This window comes from Podarcis erhardii (genome assembly GCF_964252035.2).
Source record: "Podarcis erhardii genome assembly, chromosome: 7".
Taxonomy (NCBI): Eukaryota; Metazoa; Chordata; class Lepidosauria; order Squamata; family Lacertidae; genus Podarcis; species Podarcis erhardii.
The window spans coordinates 3,078,241-3,096,018 of record NC_138511.1 but is presented as its reverse complement, the minus strand read 5'-3'; the positions used below and the strand labels follow the sequence as shown (position 1 = coordinate 3,096,018).

At 50.2% G+C, this 17,778-nt stretch overlaps 1 protein-coding gene across 1 annotated transcript in view; it reads right to left on the bottom strand.

Annotated features, from left to right (window-relative positions):
* Positions 1 to 13,921, bottom strand: part of LOC309347177 (maestro heat-like repeat family member 5) — a gene marked incomplete at its 3' end in the record, with an annotated part of 142,448 nt that extends 128,527 nt beyond the window's left edge. Inside the window, exon 1 of the mRNA XM_081871515.1 lies at positions 13,651 to 13,921. Within this exon, the coding sequence (XP_081727641.1) occupies positions 13,651 to 13,905 (255 nt within the window). The 5' untranslated portion in view covers positions 13,906 to 13,921. The remainder of the gene's footprint in view (positions 1 to 13,650) is intronic.
* Between the last annotated feature and the right edge of the window lie 3,857 nt (positions 13,922 to 17,778).

Genomic DNA, 17,778 nt, shown 5'->3' with positions numbered 1-17,778 from the left:
TTTTACAGTCTATATTTAAAAAAATGTATGTTTGTAACAAATAAAAGTATGCGGAAAAGTGAATGAACATGTACCTCTGTCTCTGGGTTTTTTATGTAGTGGGAAATAGTGTATTTTTTGTGATGCAATTGAAAATCATTTATTACCCTGGAGCAATGTTAGATCTGTCATGAGTTGGTGGGCCTGTGGCAAACCGTTGCCTGTTTGAATGAGTGGGAAATATCCAAGTAGGGAAGTATACCAAACAAGAAGCAAGATTCTATCAATCCTGATGGATCTCAGGGACTGAAGATGAATTCCTGGAGTGGGGGCAGGGAGGGCAAGGGAGCCGGGAGAAGCTTGAACTCCTATAAGGATACCATCTTTTGCCAACTGCTGTCTGTGAATGCTAGGTTATTTTATTTGTATATCACTACACACATCCAGAGGCACCCTGGAGCAATTTTCAAGAACAAAATACAACATATACATATGTTCACTAGAATGATACAAATATTAAAATATTCATCCAAAGAAAGAAGCTGTTACTTTTTATTATCGTAATCTGGCCACCCCAAGAGAGAGTAGTGTGTTGTGTGTGTGATGACAGTTTCACAGCACTTTAGAGCCATAGAACTGAGGCTTGTGATTCTCTCCCTGAGCTTGGATTTAAACCCAAAAATCCACCCCTCTGGAGTACGTAGCCTCTTAACTGTTAGTTAGCTCCTGCGGGAAGAAAGCCTACAACTGGGAGATCCGCACAAGCTTCTCACAATGTGCAAAGTGGAGTTTCCAACTTGTTGGCTGAAACTAATTTTGTAAACCATCTATGATTATAGGCCAAAATGACTAGAAAAACCTTTTAAAACTCTTAAAATAACCATGGAGATAGGTGCATTGTTCAAAATATGCCATGTGGAATGCTGCTTCTGAAAGAATCTGGCACCAATCTCAGGGAGAAATGTTATAAACTAGCTCAATCGCAATTTGAAAGTTTGTACCCTGCCCATCTGACTGGATTGCCCCAGCCACTCTGGGCAGCTTCCAGCAAATTAAAACATCAGACACAGTAAAACATTAGACATAAAAAACTTCCCAATACAGGGTTGCCTTCAGATGTCCTCTAAAAGTCAGATAGTTTGTTTTCTTGACATCTGATGGGAGGGCGTTCCACAGGACAGGTTCCACTACCAAGGAGGCCCTCTGCCTGGTTCCCTGTAACCTCACTTCTTGCAGTGAGGGAGCTGCCAGAAGGCCCTCGGAGCTGGACCTCAGGCTAAATGATGGTGGTGGAGACGCTCCTTCAGGTATACAGGGCCAAAGCCATTTAGGGCTTTAAAACAGTCAGCACCAACACTGAATTGTGCTTAGAAACGTACTGGGAGCCAATTTAGATCTTTTAGGACCAGTGTAATATGGTCCCTATGGCAGCTCCCAGTCACCAGTCTAGCTGCCGCATTCTGGTTTAGTTGTAGTTTCTGAGTCACCTTCAAAGGTAACCCCATGTAGCGTGCATTGCAGTAGTCTTAAGTGGGAGATAGCCAGGCATGTACCACTCTGGTGAGACATGGCACAAGCAGGTAGGGTTTCAGCTGGCGTACCAGATGGACATAGAATTGACCTGTGCCTCCATGGACAGCTGTGAGTCCGAAATAACTCCCAGTCTGCGCACCTGGTCCTTCAGGAGTACTGTTACCCCTTTCAGGACCAGGAAATGCCCCACACCTCCCTGTCCCCTGTGAACCAGAAACAGTACTGTCTTGTTGAGGTTCAATCTCAATCTGTTGACTGCCATCCATCTCCCAATCGCCTCCAGATACCCACACAGGACGTTCACTGCCTTCACTGGTTTAAATGAGGTAGAGCTGGGTATCCTCTGCATACTGGTGAATGCTTAGCCCGGACCCCCCCTAATGATCTCTCCCAGCAGTTTCATATAAATGTTAAAAAGTATGGGGAAGAGGACAGAACCCTGAGACACTCCACAAGTGAGAGCCCAGGAGGAAGGAGCAGAACCACTGTATAACGGTGCTCCCAGCTCCTCTAGACGTCCAGAAGGAGGTCATGGTCGATGGTATCAAAGGCCACTGCAGAACTAGGAAACAGCTTTCACCTTTGTCCCTAGCCTGCCGGAGATCATCAACTGGTGTGGCCATGGCAGTTTCAATCCTATGATGGGGCCTGAAAACTGACTGGAAGGGGTTCAAGTAGTCAGCACCCTTCAGGTGCGCCTGGAGTTGTTCCGCAACCACCCACTCAATCACCTTGTGCAGGAATGGAAGATTTGAGACTGGGCGATAACTGGCCTTAGTGTCCGGGTCCAAAGATGGTTTTTTAAAAAGTGATTTAATAACTGTTTCTTTAAGTGGGTCTGGGAAGACTCCCTCACGTTCACCACCCCACGGAGCCCATTGCCCAGCCTTGCCTGGCTTGCTTTTATGAGCCAGGATGGGCAAGAATCAAGGAGACAGGTGGTTGGTTTCACTTGCCCAAGCAGCCTGTCCACATCCTTGGAAGTAACAGGTTGAAACTGATCCCATGCAGCTGGACAGAGTGCTGGCACTCTCCCACCCTGACCCTGCTAACACAGTAGGAGATCTTGGTGTCCTTACTGAACCCTGATGGTGAACATGGTTCTGTTAAACTATGAACCACCTGAAAAAGTCTCCTGGAACTGTTTTTTGCAAGTGCAATGGAGGTGGTGAAGAACATCTTCACTGTTGCCATTACCACTTGGTAGGCTCGATGTTGAGCTCCAACCCATGTTCAGTCCGATTTGAACTAAGTTTTCCACCCCTCTAGCCGTCTCAGCGATTGTTTCATCACCCTCTGTCCTGGGGAATACCAGGGAACCATCTGAGCTCCTTGTAATCGGAGAGGGTGCTTTGGAGCCAAACAGTGGATAATCCTGGTTAACTCTGCATTCCAGTGGGCCACCAGGGCGTCAGCTGAAAGGCCACCAGCATGGGATAAGACATCCCCTACCACCCTCTGGAAACCATCTGGATCCATTAAGTGGTGGGGCGGACCATCCAAATCGGTCCCACCTCCCTGTGGAGGGGAAGGATTGCAGAGAAGTCTAGATGCACCAGGAAATGATCATAGAATCATAGAGTTGGAAGAGACCACAAGGGCCATCGAGTCCAACCCCCTGCCAAGCAGGAAACACCATCAGAGCACTCCTGACATATGGTTGTCAAGCCTCTGGTTAAAGACCTCCAAAGAAGGAGACTCCACCACACTCCTTGGCAGCAAATTCCACTGTCGAACAGCTCTTACTGTCAGGAAGTTCTTCCTAATGTTTAGGTGGAATCTTCTTTCTTGTAGTTTGGATCCATTGCTCCGTGTCCGCTTCTCTGGAGCAGCAGAAAACAACCTTTCTCCCTCCTTTTTGTGACATCCTTTTATATATTTGAACATGGCTATCATATCATTGTCATGGCTGACAAAAAGTACTGACAATGGTACTTTTTTTGTTATGCTGGAACTTAGTGTCAGATCACTCACATCCACAGTGGTGAACACCAGATCTAAGGCATGTCCATGGCTTATTCAGGGACAGCCCCATGGAGGCCATGCTTTCCACGAAGTCCCGAGCGGCCCCTTGTAAGGTCGTGTCGGCATGGATGTTAAAATCCCCTAGGACAACCAAGCTAGGTGTCTCCAGGAGAACATCCGCCACGACCTGAAGCAGCTCGGGCAGGGAATCCTTGGTGCAGCGGGGAGGTCGGTACACCAAAAGGAATCCGGTACTGCCCCTATGGCCCAGCTTCCACAACAAGCATTCAGAAAACAGTGTCTTTCTAAACATCACTGTAACCCCCTTCCCCGCCCACATGACCTGGGTTGCTGTGTGTAAGAGAAGGCTGGCAGACAAGCAGTGGCAAGAACAGGCTCATCCAACCAAGTCTCCGTTACACATGCCAGGTCAAGTCCTCCATCCACGATCAAGACATGGATCTTGTGGACCATTGACTTGGCACAGTGCCACTTTAAGGCCATGTGGGACACCCTTGTTAATACTGGTATTGCTAACACCATAGAATATTTCAGCAGTGCAGATGCTTTTTATTAAGTATTTTGATATTTTGTATTAAGTATTTTGTTATCTCTTGATAGAATATGTGATGTGCTGCTCACAGATCTGCCGTGGCTGGCTTGGTCGTGCAGTCCTATTTCCTTATACAGTACTTACATCCCATTGCAAGTGTATTCTGCAGGAAGGAACACAAAAATGCAAAGTGAAATTAGGCTTCTGGTGTATCTTGCTTTCTACTATTTTTAAGAGCAGGCTTCTAGCTTGTATGGTGGATTATTTAAGTGGGGGGACAATGCTAGGTACAACCACAGGTTCAAAGGGGTGGCTTTCAGCTGGCCTTCAACGGTCACTGGGCTTCCCAGTATAGCAGTGCCAGAATAATTCATTAAAAATAGTATACTTGCAGAACAAAACATGCAAGATATTAAATGCAGTACAGATCATACCTTGTGTTACGTTTGCTCCATGATACGTTTTTTCAGGTTGCATCTCACGGCGACCTGGAAGTACTGGAAAGGGTTACTTCTGGGTTTCGCCGCTCGCACATGCGCAGACGTGCCAAATGACGTCACATGCATGCGCAGAAGCAGCGAATTGCGACCTGCGTGTGCGCAGGCGCACCGCTGCAGGTTGCGCTCTGTTCATGTTGCAAACGGGCCTCCGGAATGGATCCCGTTTGCAACTAGAGGTACCACTGTACTGCTCAACTCTGGCAGTTTGGGTCTTGATGCAGAATCACCTTAATGCAAAATTATAATATTTTTGTTCCATGTGGAAGACAGACAACTTGATTACCCATTCCTGACATTGTACTACTTTCCAATAAAGATTCCAAGTCTTGCAAGAATACCAAGTTGAGTGTGGAGCCTCTCTACTTGTACATGTTTGTGCATTTCAACCCATGATAGTACAGTTCATTGATTTGCATAATCTTGACTGGAATTTGAAATGGGGTTTGATATTTTTGGGTTTGTTTTCAGAGTCTGCAGTGACAGTAGTAGCTGCAAGAGGCCAGTTTGCAGTGGTGCTGTCAGGACTGGACTTTGGAGCAGAAGCTGAGGGCTGCACTTAGAATGAGCAGGGTGGCCCACAAACAGCTGGGGCACCTTAGCCACATTTTGAAATAAGGGAAGTAAGATGCTTTGCAGTCTAAATAAGGGCTTCCCTTTAAGAACACGATATCGAGAGTGTAAAATTGCTTTGCTCCACTGCTCCTGAGCAGCAGTTTGTTCTGACCAGTGTAGCATTACTGCTATTCATATCCGCCTGCACAGGTAGGGGGGGGTCTGGTTTGCCCAGGTGCCAAGAGGTGTATTGCAGAGGCAAAGGTTTTTCAGACAGTTTTGGTTTCCTGCTGCAAGAGGATCTTATTGATTTCTTTACAAAACAGGAGTGGGGTGGACTGTATCGCTTCAGTACTTGTAAAAGAGGCTATTAGGGATGGTTTGAACAGGGTGTGCTGCACGTAGCTCCAGTAAGGGCTCCCCAGTGGAGTTTTGCCAACACTGCCTCCTCATCTGCCTGCAGCATCCGCTTATTGCAGCCTTGCTCTTCTCCCTGCTTCTCTCTCTGCCCCATCTCATCCCCAGCTATCCCTAGCTTGCTTCCCCTAGTCAAAAGCTTTAGCTACATTCCCAACATTCTACTTGGGCTATTTCTGATGACTTATCAGTCCAAGGGAGGCCTAAAACCCAAATATTTGCTTTATTTCAAATCAGTTTGTGGATTTTAGTACTACTTCATCTCTGCAAAAAGCAGAGACATTACCTTACCTACAAAGGTCCGTATAGTTAAAGCTATGGTTTTCCCAGTAGTGATGTATGGAAGTGAGGGCTGGACCATAAAGAAGGCTGATCGCTGAAGAATTGATGCTTTTGAATTCTGGTGCTGGAGGAGACTCTTGAGAGTCCCATGGACTGCAAGGAGAACAAACCTATCCATTCTTAGGGAAATCAGCCCTGAGTGCTCACTGGAAGGACAGATCGTGAAACTGAGGCTCCAATACTTTGGCCACCTCATGAGAAGAGAAGACTCCCTGGAAAAGACCCTGATGTTGGGAAAGATGGAGGGCACAAGGAGAAGGGGACGACAGAGGCCGAGATGGTGGGACAGTGTTCTCGAAGCTACAAACATGAGTCTGACCAAACTGCGGGAGGCAGTGGAAGACAGGAGTGCCTAGCGTGCTCTGGTCCAGGGGGTCACGAAGAGTCAGACACGACTAAACGACTGAACAACAACATCTCTACAGATCCACATTTATCAGTACCTCTCTTCCTTCCCTATGCCCTCACCATTCCCCTAGACTTTCTTTTTAAAATTATCTTTTTATGGTCACTTGCCTTCTATAGGAGGTGTGGGGAACATCTGTCTTGGGGGCTGAGTGCAACCTTCTAAGCCCCTTGCCAGACTTGATGTGCTTTTGCCTGCCTGAAATAGGCCTTTGAACTTTGACCACACCTTTTGCTTGCTGGATAGAGGATGGATGTGTTTGCATAGAAACTAGCCTGCTGTACAAAGGTAAAATTCACATGTGTAGCTCCTCCCACTTTTGCCTCTAGTCCTGCCCACCACTGGCATGTGGCCCCCAAAAGGTTTCTCAGAAGTGATAGTGGCCCTTGGACTGAAAAATGAGTCTACACCTGCTCCTATAGCTCCTCCCTACCACTGGATAGCTCAGTCGATTAGAGCATGGTGCTGATGATACCAGGGTTGCAGGCTCAATCCTCATATGGGGCAGCTGAATTGCAGGGGGTTGGACTAGATCATCCTCAGGGTCCCTTCCAACTCTACCATTCTATGACTCTATCTCCTTCTTTCCCAGCTGCCCTCCCTCTCCCCCAGGAGCAATGTCTGCGATAGCTTCTGAGCTTCACCAATTGCAGCAAAAAAGCATTGCCACACTATCCCTTAGTTTCTACCTGCCTGTATCTTCCTTTTCTTCTTGCCTTGGCTCTTAGCAACTGGGGGGGGGGGGGGCAGAAAATCCATATTGCCCTTTTCACAAAAAAGTGACATTTCACAGAGCAAAGAGCTCCAGGTTACTACACAGTTCCTGCCACCTGCAGCCTAATCTGGTGCCTGTTTGTTCAGAAGTTAATGGTCAGGAGAAAAGGGGTGAGTGAAGATCTATATCAAGAACAAAGGAGGTGGGTAAAGATCTACATGGGGATCTGCCACCCCTGTGGATCCTGCCACCCGAGGCAGTTGCCTCACCTTGCCGGCCCTGCAAATGGCCACTGGATTTGATGAAATTTACTAGTGCATACATGTCCACAGGGCTGTAGCTGTAGTTAACACCTGCCACCTGCCCCAAATCATGAGCGACTCCGCTGCTCCTGCCCCTACAGCATCCTGCAAAGCTCACCAGACACTCAGTTGGACAGTAAGGACCAAAATCGCTTCTTTTCGACTGATGGGCCTTGCAATCCAGAAACGCTGCAGGGCACCAGGTTAGGGAAGCTTGGCCAGGGCTCTGAATAGGGGCAGACCCTGGGGGCTCAGATTTCAACACTGCCCTGAGTGACGCCAACATTCACCCTCTCCCTGCTTCTCTCACTCCATCCTAAATAAGAGTCGTGCCCCCCCCCCAGCTCTCCCCTCAACCTGCCTCTGCTCTGAAGGAGCCACTTGCTGGAAGAGGGCAGAGCGAAGAGCGGCAACATCTCATCCGGCCCCCCAGCGCCGAAGGTGGGGCACTTTCCGCTGAACCTCTGCAACGGGGAGGGGCCTCAGCGAGCGGTGGCATCCTGTGCCGAAGCTGGGCGCCCTAAATCCGCTGATCCCATAGAACTGTGGCGTGAGAAGGGACTCCGAGGGCAGTCCAGTCCAGCCCCTGCAATCCTGGGGTGGAAGAGCGGCCAGGCTCGACGGGCTGGTGCGGGGGCCCCGAGGAGCCAGCGCCTAAGAGGCTGGGAATGGCGGGTGGGAAAGACGCCCCAAGGCGAGCCTCCAGCCAAGGAAGGGGAGCCCCGCGGGCCCGCAAAGGGCGAGGGAAGCCGCGGGCTCGGCGCTGCGTCGGCTGCAGCCGCGCGCGCAGGTTATATCTGGAAGGGAGCCGGCGGCGCGCCCGCTGCACCGCGCGGCTGCGTCAGCCAAGGGAAGCTGCTCCAAGAAGCTTCCCCTGGCGGTGTCCCGGTTTATCCGGGCGATTGTTCTGCTCCCGGGCCAGATCTGATGTGAGTTCGAGGATCCTTTGTTTTAAATGCTGGTGGGTTGTTGTGGGGTGGGGGTGGGGGAGCCCTACTCGCCATCAGCCATAATCCTCAGGTCCCCTGCAAACTGCAGCTGGCTGGGCTTGCCTCCCCCACCATCACAGCCTTTTCCATATAACCTCAAAGAGTCTTATGACAACTGAAGGCTTCAGCACATTTATGATACAGCATAAGCCGGCAACGATGCTCACTTCTATGCATGGCCAGGAACTGCCCAGGCGTGAGGTCAGAGGGAAGTGAAATGCAAGGAGGACAGTGGCGATCAACGTAAACTGACACATGCACACATCCTGGAATTGGTACGCTAGGTAACATACGTAGCGTTGTAAAAATATGTCATCTAAAGTCAAGTACAGGTGAAAAACTGAATTTCCTGATAAATTGTGATTCAGAGGTTTCCCTTGAAGGTCCTTTATTTGGCCGCTCTAAGATCCCTTGCCGCAGGGGCAAGAAGCCTTTTGCAGACTGAGGGCAACATTCCCTTCTGGGCAGCCTTCTAGACATGGCTGTCAACTTTCCCCTTTTCTTGCGAGGAATCCTATTTGGAATAAGGGAATTTCCCTTTTAAAAAGGGGAAACGTTGACAGCTGTGCTTCTAGAGATAGGGGCGGGGCAAGAGGCAAAAGTGGGCGGAGCAACTAACAGTTTCTACCTGTAGGTACCATAGGCTAGCTTCTAAGCCCACTCACACAACCCTGTTCATGCGGACAGGCCAAAGGCATTATCAGACTTGAAAGGGAAAAGCGGGGGCGGGGGGGGGCAGATCAGAGCCAGTGATGGGTGTGGCAGAGGGAGAGTTTTCAGAGCCAAAGAAAAAGGGCTGCCGGGCTGCCTTGGGGCCCATCGACTTGAAGTTCAATTCCCTGAGTTACAATATACTCTGATATTCTGAAATGCTCCACTGTTTTCTAGATACAGTACTGTATCACAATTTCTAATTCAGATTCCTGCCCAGACAGCTTTAAAATATCATTCCTTCTAACAGCAAATTTAGCTGGTAAGTGCTGATCAGATTGTAGCCAAAATAGGGCATCAGAGAAACTGCAGGCGGGTAGCATCATGCTCTGGAAAACCAAAGATTACAAAAATACAAAAAATACAAAAAGAGGCAGGGAGGAGGGATATAGGGTAAAAACCTAAGAAGGCATCCCCCTTCCAATGGCCCACTGAGGACTGAGCATATTCAGAGATCACAGAATGCTAAGTTTCATAGAATCATAGAATTGTAGAGTTGGAGGGGACTTATGGAATATGTAGAAATGGAGGAACTTCCTGGAAGAATAAGAAAACAACATAATAAACTTTTTATAAAAGAACAGAAATGGTTTATTGAATGTTGTTTAGTCATTTAGTCGCGTCCGACTCATTGTGACCCCATAGACCAGAGCACACCAGGCCCTCCTGTCTTCCACTGCCTCCCGCAGTTTGGTCAAATTCATGCTGGTATCTTTGAGAACACTGTCCAACCATCTCGTCCTCTGTTGTCCCCTTCTCCTTGTGCCCTCCATCTTTCCCAACATCAGGGTCTTTTCCAGGGAGTCTTCTCTTCTCACATTTATTGAATATTTACAGATAAATTGTAAACAGATAAAAACACTGGCAGGATTATTGTAATAACCTGCAGGTGTATAAGTGTATCTATTTAAAGAAGATAAATAAATGAGTAAGTTAATCTGGATATGCAGAAGATATTAAAAATAAATTTAAGGAACTGCAGAAATAGAGGGAAGGAAGTCAAGTTTTAAAATGTTAAAATTATTGCACAATCAGTGAAATGTATACGTATATCTGAAAAGTATAAATAAAATTTGGAAGAAGAAGGCCATCATATCTCCTCTCAGTCTTCTATTCCCCAGGCTTCTTCAACCACTCCTCTTCAGGCTTGGTTTCCAGACCTTTGATCATCTTGGTCCTCCTCCTCTGCACATCTTCAAGCTTGTCAACATCCTTCTTAAATTGTGAGGGAGGATGAAAATGGGGGAAATGGGAACCGAATGGGATAGAAGAGGTCATGGCTGCAAAGCTGTAGCCCTGAACTGGTATGATATACTGCAACACTTTGTTGCAGCTCCCATGCAGAGTCAGGCTGTGCACACACCATACATTTAAAACACATTGCTTTCACCCAAAGAATTCTGGTAACTGTGGCATGTTAGGTATGCTGGGGATTGTAGCTCTGTGAGGGGTAAACAACAGTTACCAGGATTCTTTGGCTCACAGCAGCCCCATTGGAATGAATGGCCCTAAGTCGTGTCCATTAATTCCATTGTTTCAGAGTATGACTAGGGTTGGCTACATCCCCCTGTCTTTATGCAGCCATCGTGAACAGAACGCACAAGAGGCAGAGAGAGGACCTTTTGCAAGGGGTGGGAAAGGTGAGCTAGCTTGGCTCCTGGATCAGGGTGAGGTTCCGCGCACACGCCCACAATTTATGGGCAGTTGTCATACATGTGGCAAAATGAGCAAGACACTGGAAAACACCCCATACCCTGGCTGGCTTTTATTGGTTTATTTAATGTGGAAGCTTGGGGTTTATTCGGTCAATGGGCAGAAGAGTCAGCCCAGCTTTGCCTGCTGCTGAACTTGCCTGTTAGCTTGAGACTTAGTAAGCCAAAGCACCTTCACTTGGTATGCATGACTAGCTTTCCCCAGCTGTGACTGCAGCCAATCATACCAGGGTGTGCGGCTCAAATGCCAGAAAGCAGGAGTTTGAAAGGGTCAGGACAGTTTAGCCTCTTGGGCTAAAGTTTTTTCAAAACTTTAAAAAACACATTAACAAGCTTTTACCTTGTTTTATATAGTACTCAACGCAAAGCATAAACTTTTAGCTGAGCACCTGTCTAGAGTGTTTGGGATTAGAGACAGCATAGCTATAGTGGGCATAACAGAAACATGGAGGAATGGAGAGAATTGGTGGTATATGGGGACAAACTTTATAGGAAGGACAAACGGGAGGTGGTGTCGCTCTCTCTCTACCTCAGTAAGGACATAAGAGTCTTGTTGTTTCAGGAGGAAATGAAGGAATGTGCCTTTGTGGGAAGGTTGCAGCTCCTGCTGGGGCTGTAGAGACCGACGTGGGAGAGACGTTTTGTTGCAGGCGGGGCAGATGAAGGTGCCCAGTTTTGTGCTGCAGGTGCACCTTGGCGTACCCTAAATAATTGTGCCCCGGGACAGCGGTCACAGAACTGACCAGGGGGCCAGTTCAGGACAGGCCACCAGAAAGTTCTTCTTCACCCTGTGCATAGTTGAAACTCTGAAATTTGCTCCCACGGAGAGCAGTGAACACCACCAACTTGGATGGCTTTACTGTAGAAGAGAATTAGGCAAATCGATGGTGAATAACGCTCTCGGTGGCTACAGAGATACCTCTGGATTCCCTCGCGAGGGAAGGGAGCTCTCTTGCACTCTTGGTCCCGCTTGCCAGCTTCGCACGTGGGGCATCTGGTTGGCCTCAGGGAGAACAAGGCCCTGAACGAGATGTTCCTTTGGCCTCTCCTTATCTCCTTCTGTTACAAGCAGAGCTGCTTGGCTCTCTTTTCCTCTGTGAAATGCTGGAAGGTTGATGCATTGTCACAGGAGAAGAAGGAGGGAGGTGAGTGAGCAAGGCAGTGCCTGGGAGGGGGCGACGGGGGGGCACTGTTACTAGGCGAGGCTGGGCAGCGCAGGCAGGCAGGAAGCTCCCCCCAGCCTCCCACCCCACCATCCGGGGGTTACGCACTGCGGTCCTCTCCCCTCCCCTCCCCGCTCGTGTCTCCCTGCCAAGAAGTACACACACGCACCCAGCGCGGTCACATTCATCAGCCAGCCTGCGAGAGATTTGCTCGCCTCGCAGGCTCCTCCTTTGCAACAGGACCGCCCCTCGCCTTACCTTAGATGAACCCGGCAGGCCGGCTTGCTTTGCTGCCGCCGCCTCTGCTGGCTGTTCTCTGCAACATAGCGGATCAATGGGAAACGGGCGTGCGATGGGAAGGTTTCACAAGCGAGGCCGCCGCCGGCCAGAGACATTTGGGTACCTAGGGCGGAGCATCCGAATGGGAACCGAAGGTCACATCCTCCACGCCGTACATACATAGCACTCTTGCAGCGCTATAGGAGTCCTGACTACTCCAGAAGAATATTAGGGGACCCAAACTACAGACTCAGACCCCAGGATTTGGGGGTGGGGTGGGGTGGGGAGTAAGCCATCGCTCTTAAAGTGGTATAAATGTTCATTGCATGTACGGTGCGGATGTGACCTAAGGCTAAACCCTTCTGGGTCAGACGGAAGGGGCCCACCTCGGGGTGGACTTTCAAATATCATTCAGATCAGACCCCAGCCTCACAAAGCGACTCGGCTCGGCGCTGGCAGGGCAGCAGGAGATGGATGCAGCGGCCCCTCGATCCCAGCGCCTGGCCAATCAGGCACCCCAAGCAAAGCAGGGGGGGTCGCCCTCCGCTCTGCTTTTGGCCCCCAGGATCTATTTTGTACTCAAGACCACAACCCACGAGGAAACTACCTTGCCAGGCCTGCACTGGGGGGGGGGCCTGCAAGAGTGTGGGTGGCCCTGCTGACTGCTGGCACTCAACCGTCGGGACGAAGGCAGTCCTCAGTCTGTGCAATAAAGTGTTGGCCGCCCGGATCTAGCCCAATATTGTCAGTTCTGCCTGGAAGCAGCTGTCCAGGGTCTCAGACGGAGGATGATTCCCCCCCCCCCTATAACTTAAGAACGTAAGAAGAGCCTGGCTGGATCAGGCCAATGGTCCATCGAGTGCATCATTCTGTTCCCAACAACCAGCTGCCTGTGAGAATCCTGCCAGCGGGACCCGAGGCCAAGAGTCCTCTCTCTTTCTGCGGTTTCCTCCTCTGGCCAAGGAGGCAGAAGCGAGCCCTGGGGGCCGGCAGCCATCCAGGATTCCACAGCCTTTTCCTCCATGGATTTCTGCAACCCTCTTTTTAAGTCATCCAAGCTGGTGGCAACCCCTGAGTCTCTTGTGGAAGCCAATTCCCGAGTGAGACGATGCAGATGGACTTCTCTCATCTCTCCCGAATCTTCCCTGGTTGTCCCTTGCCCAGATTATCCGGAGCTTTGGGCTGGGCTGTCACCAATATGCTGATGACACTCAGCTCTATCTGCTGATGGATGGCCACACCGATTCAGCCCCGAACACACTGACCAGATGCTTGGAAGCTGTGGCTGGATGGTTTCGTGGGAGCCGATTGAAACTAAATCCTCCAAAGACAGAGGTCCTATGGCTGGATTGGGATGACATGGGGTTGGGGGGCCAACTCCCTTCTCTCGCGGGGCCCAATTAGTGCCATTGCCTTCCGTTAAGAGTTTGGGTGTAATCCTTGACGCCTCCCTCTCCATGGAGGCGCAGGTTACAGCAACAGCCATGGCGACATTTTTCCACCTTCGCCGCATCAAGCAATTGGTCCCTTACCTTTCCCGCCCCATCCTGGCCACAGTGATCCATGCGATGGTCACCTCCAGGCTTGACTACTGTAATTCGCTCTACGCGGGGCTGCCCTTGAAGCTGTCCCAGAAACTCCAGCGGGTGCAGAATGCTGCAGTGAGGCTCCTCACGGGGTCTCTGCCATGGGAGCATATTCACGCAGTGCTTTTCCAGCTGCACTGGCTCCCGGTGGAGTACAGGGTCAGATTTAAGGTGCTGCTTTTGACCTTTAAAGCCCTTCATGGCCTAGGACCCTCGTACCTACGGGATATGCCCCTGGAGGACCTTAGCATCCATATATAGCAACACCCTAGAGGTCCTGGGCCCTAAGGAAGTTAGATTAGCCTCAACCAGAGCCAGGGCCTTCTCAACACTGGCTCCGGCCTGGTGGAACGCTCTGCCTCATGAGACCAGGGCCCTGCAGGATCTGATTTCTTTCCGCAGGGCCTGTAAGACAGAGTTGTTCCGCCTGGCCTTTGGCTTGGAGCCAATTTGATTCCCTCCCCCTCTTTCTTTTTCCTTTCTCCTCCTGTGATGAGGCTAAATTTTAATATTTTAATGTTTCAATATTCTAATGTTGTATTTTAATTTTGTTTTTAAGTTGTAATCATTCAACTTGTTTTTATTATTGCTGCCCTGAGCCCGGCCTTGGCAGGGGAGGGCGGGGTATAAATAATAATAATAATAATAATAATTATCCACAAGTTCCAGGGTTAGGAGGGGGGAGAGAACTTTCTCTCTCCACTTTCACCTGGTCATAAATTTCTATCCTGCCGCCTCTACTCGCCTTTTCTCTAAGCTGAAAAGCCCCCGATGCTGCCGCCTTTCTACATGGGGAGTCGCTCGCTCGCCTCGCCTGCCCTTTTCCAACTCTGCAACATACTTTTGGGGCGAGGCAGCCGGGACTGCGCACTGCATCCCATATGCCGGTCACCTGGTCTTCCTTTGGTTGGCGATGACAGGGAGTGACTCTTACACTGCGCCTTCCTCTCAAGGGGCTCAAGGAAGTATGTATTGTACCCTCAAAACAGCCCTGTCAGGTAGACGAGGCAGACTGTCTGCCCACGGTCGAAGTTTCTTTAAAAGCTATCCGCGTCCAGTCCCCGCCGGCATCTCCAGATACCCGGAGAGCTGCTGCCGGTCCGTGTGGGCAGCGCGGAGCCAGGGGGCCAACGTGCGCACTCGCCCGGCTTCCTCGGCTCCGGCTTGCGGACGTGCCTTCCGCCTTGGTGCTGCGCTCAGCTCCTCCTGCTGCTGCCGCTCTCCCCGCCCCGCCGGGACGCAGCGCACCAGGCAGCCGCGCCAGGACACTCGGCGCGCACGTAAGACCCGCCGCCAGGCGGAGCGCAGCGCGGAGCGCACAGGCCGGGAGGCTCCTCCGGGCGTCCTTCCGGGGCATGGCGGGCCGTAGCGCCAGCCCGCTCCCCGTCTCCCCCTCTGGCTTTGGAGAGAGAAAGGGCACCTCCCTCCCCCATCCACGCATGCCCCCCCAAAAAAGCGTCGAAAAGAGGAAGCCGGGATGGAAGCCCCTAATCCGGCCCTCCGGCCCTCTCTTTCTGGCCCCTGGGACACTTCCCAAGTCACAACCTTCACCTGCTAGCACGCGCACGCGCACGCGCACACCGTGCATGTTTTTGCCTGGCTGGGATGAGTCTCTTGCGCTCTCTGAACACGGCTTTCTGCTTGCCTGGGCGGGGGCTGGAGAGAAGGAGGTGTCCGGGCTCTACCCCGCCCCGCCCACCTATGGCCCCCATAGGGCCCTCCGCTGAAAAGGGTCCCTCCACTGCCTCTGTCTGGAAAGATGGACAGATCCGTAGAGGGTGCAGCTGCGAGCGGCCACAGTGAGCCAGGACGTAACAAGGAGCAAGTTGCAAAGGGAGCGGTGGCAGTTCGGATCCTCAACTCACCCCGCCAACTCTCTCTCATTCTCTCAGGAGGCTCTTAAGAGTTTGGGGGGTTCTTTGGCTCTGCTCAGCACCCGCTCTGAAGCGGGCATGTGGCCCTCAGGAATAGTTCTGATGGAATGTGGCCCTCAGCAGGAGAAGCTTGCTAACTCCTGGACTGTGCTGCTGAGTGATAGAGGCTGGGGGGGGGGCGGGGGGTCAGACGGGAGTCTTTCTGGAACAAGCACGTGCTCCCTGCCTTTGCAAGTAACCAGGAGGGCACCTTCTACTTCAGCCGGGCCGTTGGGCCTCCTGGCTCAGTGCTGTCTGCGGAGACTGGCAGCATTTCTTAGGGTCCTGGGCAGAGGAGGGCGTTCCACATCCTAGCTGGAAAGATCAGTGATTGAACCCAGGGTGTTTTGTGTTCAAAGCAGATGCTCTACCAGTGAGAATCACCCTTTCCCTCCTGACTGTAGGAAACAGAATGCTGGACTGCAGTACATTTTGAGTCAGGGTCCCTCAAGATTGGTGGGGGGGTTTCTGGGTGTATTCTGCAGCAGTGCAACATGTGAAGGAAGCACTAATCGTGCATTAGTGGTGGATATATACTGGATCATTCACACATCACTCCACTTTATTAGCTGCTCTGCAATGCTTCCCCAATGGGACCGCATTATTGGCTTTTGAAGGGTCTTTTTTGCACCCCCGCCCTGCTGCTAGAACATTTGCAGTGTAAGCGGTAAATGGTTTCAGGATGTCAGCAGGAAGTTACAGGACAAGCACCAATTTTCAAATGAAGCGCCAAAACTTTGGCAGGAGCCAACAGTGTTCTGGTTCTAAAATCATACACTGTATGATTTTCTCGTGCCTTGCAGAAAAGTCATTGGCAGTGGAATTCTGCTTCCATTTCATTTCAAAAGAGCAAGGGAAAGAAGCCTCTAAAATATCCTTGGGTCCCATTGCTCCGTTTGTGCTTCAGGAAAATCTCCAGCCTTGGAAGCGATCTTGGGGCCACACCTCCAGTTCCACCCCTGCTTCACTGGCACCCCCTTTAAAACATGTTGGGTTGTTTGTTCTCCTGGGCTGGCTTTGCTTTATGGTTTCAGCATGTTGTGCCACGGCGGAGCAATTACAGTCCTGCTTTGCTCTAAGCAGAGTTTGAATGAAGAATGAAGAACCGGGTCTTCATCGCCTCCAGTTTAGGCATGTGAATTGCCCCATAACAATTGGTGATGGTGAGGAATACTGGAGAGAGTCAGGGTGTGGGTGCAAATGTTAAGGGCGGGATTTACTTTATATTGTTCTTTTGTTGATTTCATAAAATTTATATACCACTTGGTTGTAAAAACCACTCTCAAAGCAGTTTACAAAAAGAATAAAACTATAAAGCTATCAGTAATAACAGTTTAAAGTAACTATTGAAAACATTCAAAAACAATTTAAATACATGATAAATTAAAACACGTTAACATTATTCATGTCTGTGTAGTCTTGCCTAAACAAAAATGTTTTCAGAGGGGCCACAAAGAATGCCAGGAGGGTGCCTTCCTGCTGTCCACAGGCAGGGAGATCCAGTGTGGGTGTTGCTGCCGACTAAATGACTGATTTCTTACCAAGGTGGAACAATTATTGTGTGGCACACGTCGCTGCCAGTTCTGCAGGTCGACACAATCAAGGGGGCAAATATGGGGTAAAGCAATCTCACAGGTAAACTGGTCCCAAGTTATTAAGGCCCAGTGGCAAACTGGCTCCCAGTGCAGGTCTCTGAGCCCAGGTGCATTTCTCTGGGTTGTCATGCAAGTTGCTCCTGAGACCAAGGAGCTTCCTGTGAATCTTACAAATCCTCTCGGCTCCGTTCTCTCTAAGCTGTGGAAATTTTTGCTACACGTCTCAGGAGGATAAATCCTGGTGAGTTGCTGGAAACATTGAGCCAACTCTGTTGAGCTCACATGTATTATTGATGTTGTATTATTAATAAACTGGCATCTATACTTCTGTTAAACTCTGTGGTGCTCTTAAAAACAGTGGGGGGGGGTCAAAGAATCATAGAACTGTAGAGTTGTAAGGAACCCCGAGGGTCAACTAGTCCAACTCTTTGCAATGCAGGAATCTCGGCTAAAGCATCCATGACTGATGGCCATCCGACCTAAATGGGAACGGAGGAGAGGCTGAGCACCTCCATCAAGAACAGGCTTGAGAGAGACGGAGGGTCAGCTGCATGCCACGTTAAAGG